Below are 16172 nucleotides of genomic sequence, written 5' to 3'. Positions count from 1 at the left end.
TGTCTTGCCTTGTCTCGCCTCGCATGGCATCGCATGGCATCGCATGTGCGTTTGGCATCCGCCTTACATCATACTCCTCCCCCTTCCCGCAACATGCCGGGCGGGCGACCCGGTGGGACCCTGGAAAGTCTATCTGCTTCAACTTGGCTCGGGGTGCATCTGATCGGGTCGTGCTGCCAGATGGGGCGTGGCGTCGGCGTCCCGTCTTGAGCGGTCCAAGCTGGAAGAAACTTAATAATATGGAGGGTTCGTCGATTATCCATGTCAAGTAGGTATCTGTTGTACGTACTCCCGCATATGTTTGTACCTGCTGCCAACGCCCACCTCACGATGTGTGCCTGGCTGCTTCTCGTTGATACATAGAGCCTCACACCTGCTTCATCGTCCCAGAAGAAGAAGAGCCTCCCCCTGAGCACTCCAGCATCTCCGCGGAACAAGAAACAAATATAGCATCATCTCTATTCCCGACCCCCGTAACATATCTAGTTACAACTCCACCGTCGCCGGGCCCCTGCAGTCTTGTTGGCCCTCACTCCATCGAGCGATACACACAGAAACACACACATAGTCTTTGAAAACCAGATATGTGACACCGCCGTCCATGGCCGAAACAGGTTTCTTGGTGCCCCCGTGGTACCGCAGCGGACGGCCCCAGGCGGCCGACATGGAGCTCTGCAGCATCATCTGGGGCGCTTCCTTGTGTTGCGCCATCTTCACCGCCGCGAAAGCGGCCCATCAGACGTGGACGGTGTGCCGGCGCAAGAGGCGCGTCAACGCCTACATCGTCATGATCTGGGCCGAGTGGATCTCCAGCGTGACTATTTCCATCGTCTGCTGGCTGTTCCTCAAGGGGAACATCAACCCCAGGTCAGTAACGCCGATGACGAACAAATAGCACATTACGACACACCTTTTGTGTTCTCTGATCTCTCTTTCACCCCGAAGGAGAGAGAATGGAATAGAAAAGGTTGTTCTCACTCCCGCTTCTATCACTTTCAGGATCAAAGAGACGTGGGCTAACATAACTGTCATTTATTAGCTTTTGGCTGTTTTTCGCAATATGTATGTCTTTTCTAGGGGCGAAACATTTCCGTCAAAACGAATATGAAATCTTACTGACCTCGGCATATCAACATCAGTATGTTTATGGACTATACAGGCAAGTTTACCCCCTATCTCTTTTATCTATGTATTCCTTCTCAGCACGTGCGCCTGGCTAACAAGCAAAACCCACCACAGATGCAATGCATCCTCCAAATCATCCTCAACCGCGTCTCGATCCTGACCCTGGACCGGCGCCGGGCGCGGCAGCTGCAGCTCGCCACCTTCGTCGCCATCACCATGATCAACATCAGCGTCTTCTGCATCTGGATACCGGCCCAGCTGCAGATCTCGAACCGCTACACCCACCTCAACGACATCTGGGACCGCACGGAAAAGGCCGTCTTCGCCGCCATCGACGCCGGCCTCAACGCCTACTTCCTCTGGGTCGTCCGCACCAAGCTCATCGCCAACGGCCTCACCAAGTACTGGGCCCTCTTCCGCTACAACATCGCCATGATCTGCGTCTCGATCTCCTTGGATGTAAGTGATGAGCCTATACCACTGATTGACTATAACGGAGAGGGAAATCGTACTTATGCATCAAAACAGTTGATCCTGATCGGATCCATGTCACTCCCAAGCGGCCTCATGTAAGCCTCAAGAGCCTCCTCCTCCTAGAACCCATCATGTTTCGTGCTGCTAACGTAGACTGTCCTGTCCTCCCCAGCTACATCCAATTCCACCCGCTCACCTACCTCATCAAGCTCCACATCGAGCTGAACCTGGCCGAGCTGATCGCCAAGGTCGTCCAGGCCACCAACCCCTCAACGTGACCGACCTCGAGTCGGCCACGACGGCGTGCGAGCCCGCGTCGCCGCCCCCGCCGCCCCCGCCGATAACGGGCGCCCTGGGCGGCATGAAGCGGCCGCGGCCGACGCGCTCGCTCAGCGGGCTGGACTCGCTCGACATGCTCGAGATCGACCTCGGGATGGTCCCGATGAAACACCACGGGTTGTTTACGGGGGTCGCGCGGGGCGGAGGAGTGGTGGGAGGGGGAGGAGGAGAAGAGAGTGGATCGGGACACAGGCAGTCGGACGCCACCGCGGTCGCGGAGAGTCCGTCGTCGGAGGTGACGAAATGGCAGGCTGTGGATGGCGATTTAGAAGAGAAAGAAGAGAGCGACGAAGCGAGACGTAGCGATGAGAACGAGGACGGCGGTGGCAGGATATACCCTTCAGCTACGCGGATAACGTGGGAGGATATAGACAGTACTAGAAGCGCCCCAATCCTTTGACCCCTGGAAAGGTTGGGGTTTTATATAGAGCTAATGATATATAAATATAATCACAAGCGTCTGTCATTGCGTTTGACTTCCCTTCCCTTCCCCAAACCCTTATCTCTTCTTCCAAATCTTTGACTGATTAACTGGCAGGATATTTATTCTGGGACTACATAGGCGCTAGGGAAAAGACGGACGGGAGTCTCCCGCGCCGGTACGAGAGGTCGCAAAGCAACCGTCAAACTGTTCAACCTGTCCTTTTGGGTAGCTTTGACGGCCGGGGGCGCCTGCACCCCTTCGCGCCAGGGCACCGGCTGCATTTGAGATTGAGCACGATGACGAGGATGCCGATGACGTAGACGGGGTGTTCTTCTCCTCTTTTGAGTCGCCGTCGGAGGAGTCGGAGTCAGAGTCATCGGAATCATCATCCTCCTCCTCCTCTTCTGTCGTATCCTGCTCCTCCTCCGCCACCGCTGCTATCAGTTCGGAACGACGGCGACGATACTTCTGCCACCAAATGCTCAGCCACCTGTAACTGTGGCAGACGCCGGTGCCGAGTCCAAACAAGGCGAGCAAAAGCGCGCCTCCGGCTACAAAGAGGGTCATCACAGCAAGTAGGCTGAGCGCAACGTAGAACAGCACGCCGCCGACGACGTGGGCAATCAGTTCCCATGCAGTCGGTGGCATGCCGTATTCATCTGACGGATGGAAGGCGGCGGGCGGCGGGGGTAGATCGTCATCGTAGTCTATCGACGAGCTGACGGTACCTGTCGTCGTGGTTAGATGACTGTCTACCGACGTAGTAGTATCGGCTGGTATGGATTGGCCATCATCCATTGGAGAAGAGGTGGTGATGGTGGCTGGCGGCGGAGTTGGAGAATCATCCATCAGAGAAGTAGTTGTGGTGATAATGACGGTGCTGCTGGTGGTATCGATGGCACTGGCCATTGCCGCTGTGCCATTCGTAATGGCGATGTTGTTTGAGGGGCCGCTGCCGCCCAGGTCATGACGAAGTCCCAGCCTATACTGAGCGATACGTTCATGGCCGACGCCTGGAACGCGAACGAGACATGCGCCATGATCAGTTGTCGCCGTCCTCGTTTGAGATTGCTGGGATTAGTTGGGATTGAGAAGGGTACAGAAAGACAAAAACATTGCATGTACGAGTTAGTAGTTTGGTTAATGTACACATATTTGGGCGTATGTCCGTTGCGAAGGTTCGTGGCATGACCGGTTCAAGATACCCATGCTTGGTATTCCAGTCGTGTACGCCTTCATAAGGTTTGTCGTTAAATCGGCTTGGATTGCCCTCAATAACAGCAAAGTCAAAAGCAACTTGTAGGACTTATACCAGACACTCATCGTACATATTCAGCTATATCGCCGGAAAATGTCTTCATGTAATTAGATAATAACTCCAATTTAAAAAGTCATTTACTCATCCAGGTTGGCCGAATACTAATAAAGTTAAAGGTGACTTTTGAGAATGATACGAAGTCCTCATTGAATAAAAGCAAACCCGTGCCAGAGTGCCGTTCACTTTTATCGACCGTATTTTAAACATTGATTGAGCGACTTAAAAGTCGTGAATGAAGACGACTGACCTCCACATCTAAGGTCACTTTAACCAGAGCTGTGCCTTGTCTAGGCCGACTGAAGTGTCTTAATCAGAAGCAGAAGTCCTCACATGTGTCAATGGGGAAATAGTCAACAACACTACTAAGTTTTCAATCCAGTAAAATCAAGTGAAATATGAACCATTGTTTTTGTTCTTATGTCTTAGTGACGTATTGGTACATCACGTATCATCGCGCTCATGGGATATCGTAAGAGAAGTAGAAGAAGGTATATACATTTAGAAGAAGAGAAAACCCCGAGATCGGAGATGTGTAAAGATGCCGCTACTCGAAATCAACGAGTTTTGGCAAATGGAGGGCAATCCTAGTTGTGCTGTATTCCAACCCGGCATGTGTGTATGCTTTCTTGGCAAGCATTTACATTCTTGACAGGCAGACAGGACATGCCTCTGATCTGTTGTTGGTGTAGGTCCCTTAAAGGCTGAAGGCCTTCTTGGCACGCTGCCAGTAGGCATTGCGGTCATCAGTGACGGTAACGCCGACGCACTTCATGTAGGCAGCAAAGCCGGCATCGTCTCCCTTGGCCAGGGCCTGCTGGGTGGCTGAGTCGCACTGGGTCATGAGGTACCAGGCGCCGGAGCCGAAGTTGTACTTGTCGTCGGTGACCATGGCCAGGAGCTCGTTCTTCTGGGCGTCCGGGCTGTTGTCGGTGAAGCTGGCGGCCTTGGTCTTGAGGTCGGGGATCGAGGCGGCGTACTTGACGTTGTTGGGGTACATCTGCATGTTGGCGGTGCCCTGGCCGGGGCGGCCGGGGCTGACGTTGTGCTTGTACTTGAAGTCGCCCGACTCGTAGGCCATGAGGGCCAGGACGCCGGCGATCTGGCCCGCGGCGTAGACCTTGTAGTCCTGGAAGGACTGGATCATGAACGGGGCGGCCTGCTGGGCGGTGCGGCAGTCGGCCGAGCCATCGCACGACTTGGAGCCGGGCGCGATGGCGAGGACCATGTCGACGGCGGAGCCTCCGCGGCGCTCGATGGGGCTGGCGGCGGCGAGGCCGGCCAGGAGGAGGGAAGCGGCGTAAGTGAATTGCATGATGAAGGTGAAATGAGAGACTAGCTCTGTGTCAAGGTGAAAAATGTTGGGTGAATGTGGATGATGACCGTCTCGGACGATCTGTGAATGTCCTTTTTGTTCGATTTGCTCGAATAAGTAATCCCGCAACTCGGTTGCTTTCTGTGGCGGACTGAAGGTCTTAATAGCTCGAGGCAAGGAATCAAAGCGATTGCTAATGATGACCTTGGCGGAGTAGACAAAGAGTGGCGTAGACAACAATCAATTGTAAAGGAAGTCACGGGACAGGTTTAAGTTGGCGGACAAAGACGAGGCTCTGGACCGAGTGAATGAATGAACGGAGGTCGATGAAAGGAAGGACAGGTGAGGAGGAGTAGACGAGATGATGAGAGACACGAGTGAATGAATATCAAGTCAGATCCTAGTGGCGCTGCTCCTTCTTTTGTATTTCCACCCTCCCTGACTCGAAAGGCGCTTTGGCTCGTCAGGTAGTAGTACGAGTAGTACCTAACGGACTAGCTGCTAGCCGACATACGAAGGGATATGTACCTGACCCCTAATGTGACCCATGGCTACGGATCCAGGCCAACTTTTGCGGCGAAAGAGAGGCGGCGGATCGATTACCTTCGGGCCATATGAACCGGGATCTGCAGGAGTTGCATTGTGATAGCTGAGGACCACTGGATCACTGGAGGACCAGCAGTCTGGCTGTGCAGGGGTGGGCTACAGGCAGGCTACAGGGGCCTTTGGGGGTCCTAGAGAGGGACGCCACTGGGCGGGAAAGCCGTGTGGGGTACAGACAAGCTTTTCGCCCAGCCAATTGGTGGCCTCCGTCTCGTTTGCCCGAGGCCTGGTGAAACAACGGACGCACTTGAAACAAAGCTCATCACCAACAGCCAAAGGAATGATTGGCCACAAGCCTCCAGCTGCCCTTGTTGCACATCATCCTACCAGTTCGTTCGATGTTGTGGCCGTTGATGGGGTTTGATTGTTTAATTCTTTCTTATTTTCTTTCGGCCTGGACCATTCACTAATTATGCTATTGGTTTGCACACTTGCGCAGGAACCAACGAGCATAGTGCATATGGGCTAGATCGGATCAGGAGGCCAGAAAGAGCCGCTACCTCCGAAGCGTCCTTGGTCCTTGGTGGTGATTGCAAGGCGCAGCACACATGATATGGGGAGCCACCCTTTCTCTTTACGAGCAAGCACTGGATGATGCCGGTTGCCGCTTGCCGAGGGGGCCCTGCGGCTCACGATTACTACTTTCTTGATCATATGCGAAAAGGGTCATTTGAATTACTACATCAAAGATGAGGATGACATGCAGGCTGCGTATATGCTATTCCTGCTGTTCCTGCCCACCTACGAAGGAATGAGATCAGATCTGTAGACTGGGCATTGCTATGAGATGTAGTCGATTGACCTATTTCTGTATTTGGAAATAGGAGCCTCTTCTCCATTGAATAACTGTATGCGCCGCTTGCGCCGCTTGTGCCGCTGGCACTGGCCGTTGGCCCCCAAAGCCAAAGTGACAGTGACACTTCCGAGTGTCATGCGCCCCCACCAGTCAAAAGAAGCTTGGGCCATCCCATCGGGCGGCCGCCTGTGACTTTGAGCTCCACTGAACTGTCAGCCAGCAGCCAGCAGGACGGACGACCGACCTTCTTTTGAGCCTTGCGGATTTTGAAGCTTCAGCCAACCAGCCAGCCAGCATGAACAAGGCAGGGACCTAGCACATTGGAAGTTGGAACACCACACTCATTTTCAACGCAGCAGCAAGCAAAAGTACATACGATCGCAACCCCGTTGTACTTACATACCTAAGACCGCCATCTACCCAAAAGCTAGCGTCATATCCTCCTTGTTTGTGCTCCAGCCCGTGCGCTATTACCTGTCTCTGCCCATTGCCTGGTGGTGTACACACACACACACATACGTACATACATGCCATATCGGTAGGATCAACAAGTCAACATGTCGCTCGCACCCTATCTTAACAGTAAGTTTAAGCTTCCGACAAGTCCACTACTCCGCCCCCTCCTCCTTCAATTGCACCCGAAATAGTTCGTATACGAGCTTACAGCATGGGGATTCTGACAGCTTGGTAGAGAAAGTATGCGTGATGACGGCTGATTCCCGGATCCTGGTCGGCGAGCTCTCCAGTTACGACACACAAACCAATCTGGTAAGTTTCAGCAAGCTCGACCTTGTCCCCTTCTCCCCACATGTACTGCGGTGGTGTTCGCGGGTGGCTAACCATAACCCATCTTGGTGGCGGCGGAACAGGTCCTGCTAAAAGCCGTAGAGCGCGTGATCCGCTCGCAAGACGACGACGAACCCTCGAGTGAAGTCCCCATGGGCGGCCTCTACATTGTGCGCGGCGACAACGTCTGCACCATCGGACTCGTGGTGGAGGATCTGGACAACAGCATCGACTGGACAAAGGTCAAGGGCGAGGCCATCGGAGGCATCAAGCATATCTAAACCCCAGCGAACGCCGGGACCACGAACGATCGATCGGACGAATATGAGGGGCGAGGGGGAAGGGGAGTCTTCTTGCATATTTAGGGCGTTGAGGAAAATTGTAATGCCTTTTATTTTTCTCGTTTATTTTTGGTTGGCGGCTATAGGAATTCGATACCAAAACTCCTGGTAGGGGTACGCTCTGCCTAAATGATACCACACATCTTTGCGTCATGCTGAAATTTGTCTATTCTGGAGAACCAATATGTCTAAAGGGACGCAGTGCTATTTATGGATCGCTTATGATGTCAATCTAAATCTTGCCAAAAAGCTGCTGCATCAAGAAGGGCGCGAACGTCTCAGGTCCGGGGCTCTCAGCGAATCGGTGCACTCTGTTTCCCCTCCTTGCGCTCAGCCAGCCAAAGTCGTCGCCCGGGACCTCCTCGACATCCACAGCCCCAGAAGTATCCGTAGAAACGCCGACAGCAGCGGGCTCGCCCGCTCTCTTGCGGCCTCGACGGTCAATCAGGTGCATGCCGTGCGTCCACTGTCCTGAAGTCTCCACTCGGATATCCTCCGGGGCGCCAGCCACCGTCTTCCAGCCCGGGTGGTCGTGAGTCAGCATGTACCAGATTGTCACGGGGTCGTGCAGCGAGAGACCCGGCTCGACCTCGTCCCCGTAGCTACCCAAAACCTTGCGGAACACGCCGGTCATCATCGTGTTCACCCAGGTGGCGAGCGGGCTTCCCGCGTTGACGTGGGGGTGATGGTGTCGAAGAAGAAGCCGCGGTTCAGCAGATGGGGCGTCGTGAGATCGAGGGGGAACAGGCTCAGTCGCAGCTGCTTCGAAAGCTTCTCCGGGTAGGGGCCCAGTCGCGCAATCTTCTCGGGGACCACGGGCATGGTGGAGGCCGGGGCGGCCGAGGTCAGGGCGAAGACGCGCGCGGTGGCGATAGCGTCGGCGTACGTGTTGAACTCGGCCACGGGCGTCACGTTGCCGGGGCACTCGAGGGCGCCGCCCATGACGACGAGCTCCTTGACCCGCAGGAAGGTCTCGGGGTCCTCGGCGGCGGCCATGGCGACGTTGGTCATGGGACCAACGGCGCAGATGGTGATGGTGCCCTCGGGCTCCTCCTTGAGAATCCGGAGGATCTCCTTGTGCGCAGGCAGCTTGGAGGGCTTGAAGTAGGAGTAGAAAGAAGGGTCCTCTGATGCGCCGGGGGCGTCGTCATGGAAGAGCGACTTCCATGTATCTGCCGGGTTTAGGTGGGGGTGCTAGGTCTTGATTTTAGCTTCCGCAAATCAGTCGGTGTATTAGAAGACATTGCCAACGTACCGTCTCGTGGACTCCGTGCAGTCCGTCCGAACCATCTAAATAAGTGTTAGCTTTCAAGTGTTTATAAAACCAACTCCGGGGGGCAGAGGAGACTCACGGAAGCCATCTTCCATCAATATCTCCTCCTCAAGAGCGTGCTCCGGTCCGATAGCCACGATGGGCTTGTATGCCCTCAAAGCATCGAAGCCCAGGGGCCGGCCCTGAGACTTGCGCCATTCCATCTCCTTGTCGAGCACGTGGAACATGGCGACGACGTTCTTGAGGCAGCTCTTGAGGTTCACGTTGCCATACGTCACGCTGAGCATGACCAGCTCCAGATCTTCTGGCGATGAAGCAAGAGCAAGGAGCATAGCAATCATGTCATCGACACCTGGGCCACATAAATGGTGAGTAACATTGTAGAAATCCCCCAGAATGCAAATCTCAAAGGATGAGACTTACCAGGATCGGTGTCGAAGATGACTCTCTGCTTAGGCGCCATGATGAATTAGGTGTGCAATCGATGCTTGACCGAAATTCCCAAAAATAGGAGCAAAAGCGACGAATAGGTATAAAGGGCGGATTCTAGGGCGAGCGCGGCCAAAGCAAGTTTGGAATGATTTCTATGAAAATGCCACTGGGAAGAAAACAGTCAGACAACCAGGCGCAGTGTGAATGACTGTCGGTATATACGCGAGTTCACCTGTTCAGTAAAAGCAAGCGAAAGTTGACTGGGAGAGCTCCAGGCTGTTTTCCTGGAGCTATGATGCCCTTACTCCGATAGATAAGCCGCGGCGGCCCAGTTAAAGCATTCAATGAAGCCCACCAGAGCCACCGGCCACACGGAAGTAAGGCATCTTCGATTTCATCTAGCAAGCATACAATCATGTACGTAGATTCCACTGGCCAAATATATATCGTCAGGTCGCCCGATCTCTCTCCTATTTCCCAGCTGTCAGTCCACCGATGAGGCTCGGTCTGATGCTTTGTGCTTGCATGTAGATTTCTTGTAGAGTTGAGGCGGGGCTAATCAACTACCCCGCAATCTCTCTCAGCGCCACTGTACCTGTTCTATTTATGCAGACCTTGTTCTGCCTAGGGTGGCATTGAATGGCGCTACTCTTGGATGGTAATGAGAGCTCAGGGAGGTGCTACATAGGCAAGTGGTGCTAATGGAACAAGTCCTGTTTCTTATTACCTAATTATGTCTCTATGTTTCAAAATTATTATAAAATACATTTGATACTCTAATTAAACCCTGCTTTTTATATGTAATAATTTAATGCTTAACGTACTCTATTAGAATTTTTTGTATTTTATTCGGCTTAGTTTAAATATATTACGAATTTTCAAAGATAACACTTTAAGGTGGTCGATAGAAACCGGACTTGTTCCATTGGCACCACTTGATAGGCCGTTCAACAAGTACAGTAGCGTGCTGCTACCCGACAGTCAGCAGTTGTTGCCCCTATTTACCCCTGACTTGGTATCCCGCTGATCTGGATTCTGAATCTCGAGGTGGATGTCTCGTTGCCTGTAGCGAGCGATCTTCTTGGTGCAGATGTTGGTCACACAAGCATTGGAATGCGTGCTTTGATCACTTTTCGTGCGGAGTTTACGTACATACACTCAATCTGACGCACAGATACCGATTGTGTATCACTGCAGTTCTGACTGCAGGTCGTCGGGACTGCAATGACTGCTCCAAACCCCAAACCACGCAGGTTTACAAAAAGCAAATAAATCCGTGGATATGGAAAACATCCCGCTTGCATTCCCGTGTGCCGTGCAACATAAAAAAAGCATCTCCAGATTACCTCCCTGGCTAGTTGCCTTGTATACCGATTGCGAGGTACAATGAGCACGGGAGGGACACCGGTAGATAACAGGAGAGGGACTTCAATGTTGGCTGCTCACACACGGCGTATTAGATACTGCCTCAGTTCGGAAAAGCACATGTGAATACATATCATTAACCTACCGACCCAGATGTACTACTTTAATGACTTTGAACACATTCACTATAGACAGCACACTGCATAAATTGATCATTCAATTGTTATCGCGCTTGAGCCCTCTTCGGGGTCGAGTTGTCGTGAGGTTCTGGCCCTCGCTTTGTCTCGGTCGGGCCTGGCGTGCTTGGTGGCCTGGCCGCCTGGGTCTCAAATCGACTCCAGGTCGGAGAGTTACCTGACGTGAATTTGGAGAGCCGGGGAATTTGACTGGAGTATCTCCGTCCGATCCACTATTCCCAATGGCCACGTTGAGAGAGTCAAGCAGAGCGCCAAGACTTTGCCATTTACAGCTTCCCCTTCTCTGACATTCAATCCGTCCTGATCGAAACAATATTCAATATTTTCCCGCCCTACCATTTATTCGGCTTCACCAGCGGCCATTCTGCCATCCATCCCTCTCTCTTTCCACACACACTCACTATTATAGTAGTGCACCCATCACACCACCCCAGCGTCAGCAGAACAATCGGCTAATCGGATTCCTAAATTCCCGATCTACTTGACACACAGCTTCCTTCCCCCAATCCACCAGATGTGTTAGCTCTCTTGATCCTTTTACACATCTTCACCACAATTAGTTGCGACTACCCCGAGCAACGCTTCACAGCCTTCTCCTTCGCCTTCTGACATCCGTCATTGGCGCAGCACTTAAACGACATTGTCGCTAGTGCCCCATCTGTCCTCAAGCACCAGATCCATCCTGACCAACTTGCGACAGCTAGCTGTCTCTTATTGGCAAGTAGTTCGACACTGCCATTGATCTTGTGATCGTGACCCCAAACGTCCTTTCCACAGCACCAATTACCCAGTAATTGTCACAATGGAGAACATCAGCACCAGCACCCTGACCACGGTCGGAGGATGGGCCGTCATCATTGGCGTCGGTGGCCTGATTTATTACAGAGCTCAGACTAAGGCAGGTCGCCGGCAGCCAGCCAGCAAGAGCAGCTCGTCACATGCCAAGATCCCGACAGGCGATTACGAGAAGAATGTAGCAGCAGCTGCTACCGCTACCAAGAAGAAGGCTGAGAAGGCCCTCAAGCCCAAGTCCAAGCCAGCGGCCTCCACGACTACCAATGCCGACACTGCCAAGACGTCAGGTACCGATTACGACCCCGAGGCCGAGGCTATTGCGAACAAGAAGGCGAACGACGAGTTTGCCCGTCAGTATGCCAATGCCAAGTCGGGTACCAAATTCGAGGCCGCGAAGAGAGACGACAAGAAGGCCAAGTCGATCAAGCAGTCGCGCGCCCGGGAGATCGAGGTTCCCGATGACAAGATTTCGGTCCCCTCCTCCACCACTGGCGATGCCGACGACGATCTCTCTGAAGCAAACTCGCCCGAGGTCAAGGCTGCCGACAGCCGCGATGTCTCAGACATGCTTGAGCAGACCTCTCCCGGACCCTCTATGATGCGCATTACGGACACCGAGGCTGTTAAGGCCAAGCAGAAGAAGGAGAAGAAGGCAGAAGTTGTCGAGTCTAAGAAGCAGCGTCAAAACCGCAAGAAGGCGGAGGCTGCTAAGGCTGCGAGGGAAGAGGAAGAAATCGAGCGCAAGAAGCTTGAAGAGGCCCAGCGTCGACAGGCCCGTATTGCTGAAGGCCGTGCTGCCAAGGACGGTTCTGGCTTTATGGCCGCTGCCAACAAGGAGAGCGTCTGGAAGCCCAAGCCTGAAGAGGGGTCTGCCAAGCGTGTAGAGCTTCTTGACACCGAGGAGCAGAAGCCTGCTGCCCTGAAGCCCGCTCCCAAGCCCTCATCTTCTGCAACCAATTCTTCTTGGATGTCCGCCGTCCCCTCTGAGGAGGAGCAGATGAAGCTGCTCCAGGACGAAGACTCCTGGAACGAGGTCACCACCAAGAAGAGCAAGAAGGGAAAGAAGGCCAACGACAGCTCCGTCAACCTGGCCTCCTCTACGGAGAATGTCGCTGCCACTGCGACTCCGGCTGCTGCTCCGGCCCCCAAGGCCCCTGTCAACGGCAACAGCAAGACTAAGCCCACTCTCAGCAGTAGCTCTTCGTTCGCTGCCCTGACCCCCGATGAGACGACTGACGATAACGAGATTGAGGAGGAGTGGGAGGTATGAACTCGTCATTCCTAAACGACAATGATGATTCGACGTTGTCAGTCGAGCATCAATATTAATGAGCGACCTTTTACACCCCCATTCTGTCAACGTACATTACTTTCTCGAGATCGCATTGTACACTGCGTCGCAGATCTCTTTCTCAAACTAGGCGATTATATTTCACGGGCATGGGCATTCAGACCAAAAAGTTCGGCTTGGATCGGGACGGAGTTTAGGCCTTATTTGAGCTGGCCATACGAGAGATTCCAGACTCGTTGCATTTTGTATTGTACAACCCAACCACAACTTGTTTCAACCAGACTCCCTATTCGCTGTAAAAGGCGAATGCACTTGTGTTTTCAAGGATCCGAACGAGCACCGCACATCACGACGAACCACAAGTGACGACCAGTTTCCCTTATATTTGCATCGCTCTCGCTTCTTTAGCGAGAAATTCGCATTTCGTTTGCAGTGCAGTGTACGAGGGCAACAACATTAAACCCTCCCCCATTTCCTTCATTTACGTGGCAATAGGGGAGGAGACGAGGAGGAGGACTGGGACCACTTAAAGCTCGGCGGCGATCTGGGTGGCCTGGATGGATGAGACACTGGTAGTGGTGGAGCCATCAACCATCCAACCAACTTCCAAGGGGTCCTCATCGGTGGTTCACTTGATATGCTTGAGATTGTTCTCATCACGAGCAAAGATTGGGAAGCGGAGGAAAGACCGCATCATCCCTTTTTCTCTTTCTCTCTCTCGTGTGGCAAGACTTGGCGGAAGCTTTCTAGAAGCAGAAGCAGAAGCAGAACGAGAACCAATAATTGGACGTGTTCATTTTGTGCACATGTCAGTCATTTCTCTGGGCGGAGTGAATGAATGAATGCGAATGCGAATGAACGGCTTATGTGATATGCGATAGTGCTGAATGAAAGTTGTCTTGCTTGCCACTTGTCTTCCGCCTCACAGGAATTGTTTTCTTTTCTGTCTTTCTAAAAACGCCATGCATAGGCAAGCACGTGTAAGATGAAGATGTATCTAATGTAATAACAATCGTAATGAGTACATATGTAAGTGTCTATGCATGCGACCCCCTGGCCGCAGATCACTGCAGTCAATTAATGAAATGATCAGCCATACATATGCATTTCCGAATCCAAAATCAACCCTATGGTTTCTAGGGAGACTCTTGTCCCTAATCGACAATCTCCATGGCAATGTGTTTGTTAGGAGGTGTTGTCCAGTGGCAACTGTAGACTTCTTGATTGCGAACTGATACGCCCAGAACAAGGCAGGCTCCTTTGTGTCTGCAGCCAGTCGATCATATGTCAATAGAAAATGGCCTCAGTGCCTGCATGCCAGTACAAATCACATAAGGGAGCATTCACGAGCGGTAAAAAGTCATAGAGAATTGATGTTTAACAGCTTCGTCAAGATATATTCCATTCCTTTTTGAATCTCTCGCCAGTCCGTCCGTCAACTTGCCGCCGACATAGCTACATACACAAGCTTTTCGTTTCTTGGGAAATAGATGCCAAAAGAATGCTCTCCGTACTACTCTTCTCTCCATCCATCTCATGCCAATGTAAAATCTATGCCGGGACAATAAATTAAAAAATGAAAACACCATGAAAAACTCCCCTTGTTTATGCTTCGTTTTTCCTTTCGGACCCATCCAGAACGCCTTGCATGCAGAAGTATGCTTTCCCCCAATTGGACAACACAAAATAATTGGAATAAAAAACACCACCCATTGGAGAGATGTGAAAAAGAAAAAATTGGTGGGACCCATCGTGGAGCAAGTAAACAATTGCTTGCTTGCTCACTCCCACGTCGCGTCTTCTTTTAAAAAGGGCTTTTCCTACAAGGAATGAAGTGAAATAGGACGAGGATTCGCCGCGACGACGTTCCAGCATATCTCGGTTCGAGGACGCAGTTCCAAAACGTCCCGCAATGTCACCATATTTGTCCGGTCGTCAGCAACCTAGGCCGAGGCTTGGACGGCAACGCCAGATGCCATGTTGACATCCTTAATCGGCGCAGCAATGGTGGCAGGGACCTTGTTGAAAGTCTCTTGCGAGGGTGAGCGGACCTTATTGGCGATGTGGCTATCCGGTGTCGACGGGCGCTTGTTTTGCTCCGTCTTGGGGGCGCTGTTCTGCGAGCTGAAGATGGTCTCCAGCTTGGGTCTCTGTGCCGCCTTGGTCATGGCGCCCAACGACTCGATGCTGTTGCCTCGGTAGAACTCTTCGTCGTCGGAAGAGTCGTTCTCGACCGTGATCGGCACTCGCGAGCGGCGCTTCCGGCGCGTCGTCGTCTTCTTCATCTCGGGCGAAGTGGTATCCGACGACTCGTTGGACAGGCTGCGGCTCCGGGTGCTACGCTGGCTCAAACCGCTACGGCTCGCGTTGGTGCTCCTGCGCGCGGTTGAGGGCCTGTTCAAGGCAGCCTGAAGCTCGGCCTCGGTGGGCGTGTCGCTTCCTGGCGCAGCTTCTTCTCGACCATCTTCTCGTGCATCCGCTTTCCGAGAGGAGGTCCTTCGTTGGTCATGGTACGGGCGCTCCGTGCGCTTCGCGCGCTTGCGGCGGTCCGTCGGCTGGCCTGGCTGGCAAGACTCATACTCCTGCTAGGAACCTTGCCCTCCATGATCTTGGCCGGTGGCGGAGGCTGCAGCATCCACTTAGCGGCATCCCTGTGCAGAGGTCGCTGGCTGACAACCGGAGGGTGGTAGTCGTTGACAGGCGGGTTCCTGACGGGGGCGTAGAAGTCGGTTCGCTCCTCCTCGGTCACGTTCTTCGGTTCCTTCTCCATACCGAGACTTGCCTCGAGCCTGCGTCCCGTCTGCTTGATAGCGTCCACAAACTTATGCCGCGTAGAAAAGCTCTCGCGACCCCATAATTCTTCGTCTTCGCGTTGGTATCGTTTCTTGTTCCAGTCCTCAGACCAACCTATACTGATAGACTGCCGCAGTTCCTCACCCTCTGGTATAATTGTCGGACTGCTCCCTAAATGTGTGCTGTCCAGACCTATACTGCTGGCTGTTGTGCTCCTACTTTCCCTTCCTGAACTATTCAGTGCTCTCTGGCTTGTGTTCTTACTCGCAGTGCTGTTCTTTTTCGTCGGTAAACGTGGTCCCATCGTTATTTCTTCCGACCAGTACGGATTGGTGTTGAAGGGATCTGGATGTTGATATAATTCGGGCATCTCGGTTTGCATCCGCATCTTCTCCTCCCTGTCCTTCTTTGCTTTTTTCTTCGAGTCGCGATGTTCCCTCGCCTGGGCACATGGTGTGCAGGCCACCACATAGAAGATGGCCGATTGTAACGCAACACCGAAAGACAT

At 52.9% G+C, this 16172-nt stretch overlaps 7 protein-coding genes across 7 annotated transcripts; 3 read left to right on the top strand and 4 right to left on the bottom strand.

The window, feature by feature from the left end:
* Positions 1–601: 601 nt before the first annotated feature.
* Positions 602–1877, top strand: PG997_006893 (uncharacterized protein; the record flags this gene model as incomplete). Its single annotated transcript, XM_066811208.1, has 5 exons — positions 602–867; positions 1040–1062; positions 1160–1584; positions 1654–1694; positions 1772–1877. 5 exons carry the CDS (start codon positions 602–604, stop codon positions 1875–1877), a joined length of 861 nt encoding a protein of 286 aa, XP_066670131.1.
* A 626-nt stretch (positions 1878–2503) lies between these two features.
* Positions 2504–3271, bottom strand: PG997_006892 (uncharacterized protein; the record flags this gene model as incomplete). Its single annotated transcript, XM_066811207.1, has 1 exon — positions 2504–3271. One exon carries the CDS (start codon positions 3269–3271, stop codon positions 2504–2506), a length of 768 nt encoding a protein of 255 aa, XP_066670130.1.
* Positions 3272–4374: 1103 nt separating this feature from the next.
* Positions 4375–4992, bottom strand: PG997_006891 (uncharacterized protein; the record flags this gene model as incomplete). Its single annotated transcript, XM_066811206.1, has 1 exon — positions 4375–4992. One exon carries the CDS (start codon positions 4990–4992, stop codon positions 4375–4377), a length of 618 nt encoding a protein of 205 aa, XP_066670129.1.
* A 1942-nt stretch (positions 4993–6934) lies between these two features.
* On the top strand, positions 6935–7458 carry PG997_006890 (Sm LSm8; the record flags this gene model as incomplete). The annotated part of the gene is made up of 3 exons (XM_066811205.1): positions 6935–6973; positions 7058–7159; positions 7261–7458. Coding segments are annotated over 3 exons (339 nt in total), but the record flags the coding sequence as incomplete, so codon positions are not given.
* A 292-nt stretch (positions 7459–7750) lies between these two features.
* On the bottom strand, positions 7751–9254 carry PG997_006889 (uncharacterized protein; the record flags this gene model as incomplete). Its single annotated transcript, XM_066811204.1, has 5 exons — positions 7751–8120; positions 8165–8712; positions 8774–8808; positions 8871–9143; positions 9215–9254. The coding sequence occupies 5 exons, from the start codon at positions 9252–9254 to the stop codon at positions 7751–7753; spliced, it is 1266 nt and encodes a 421-aa protein (XP_066670127.1).
* Positions 9255–11587: 2333 nt separating this feature from the next.
* PG997_006888 (uncharacterized protein) lies at positions 11588–12850 on the top strand (the record flags this gene model as incomplete). Its single annotated transcript, XM_066811203.1, has 1 exon — positions 11588–12850. The coding sequence occupies one exon, from the start codon at positions 11588–11590 to the stop codon at positions 12848–12850; it is 1263 nt and encodes a 420-aa protein (XP_066670126.1).
* A 1964-nt stretch (positions 12851–14814) lies between these two features.
* Positions 14815–16172, bottom strand: PG997_006887 (uncharacterized protein; the record flags this gene model as incomplete). Its single annotated transcript, XM_066811202.1, has 2 exons — positions 14815–15431; positions 15452–16172. The coding sequence occupies 2 exons, from the start codon at positions 16170–16172 to the stop codon at positions 14815–14817; spliced, it is 1338 nt and encodes a 445-aa protein (XP_066670125.1).

This window comes from Apiospora hydei (assembly GCF_038363865.1).
Source record: "Apiospora hydei strain CBS 114990 chromosome Unknown utg000005l_segment0_segment0, whole genome shotgun sequence".
In the NCBI taxonomy this organism is placed as follows: Eukaryota; Fungi; Ascomycota; class Sordariomycetes; order Amphisphaeriales; family Apiosporaceae; genus Apiospora; species Apiospora hydei.
The sequence above is the reverse complement of the archived record's forward strand: the minus strand, read 5'-3'. Positions and strand labels throughout refer to the sequence as shown.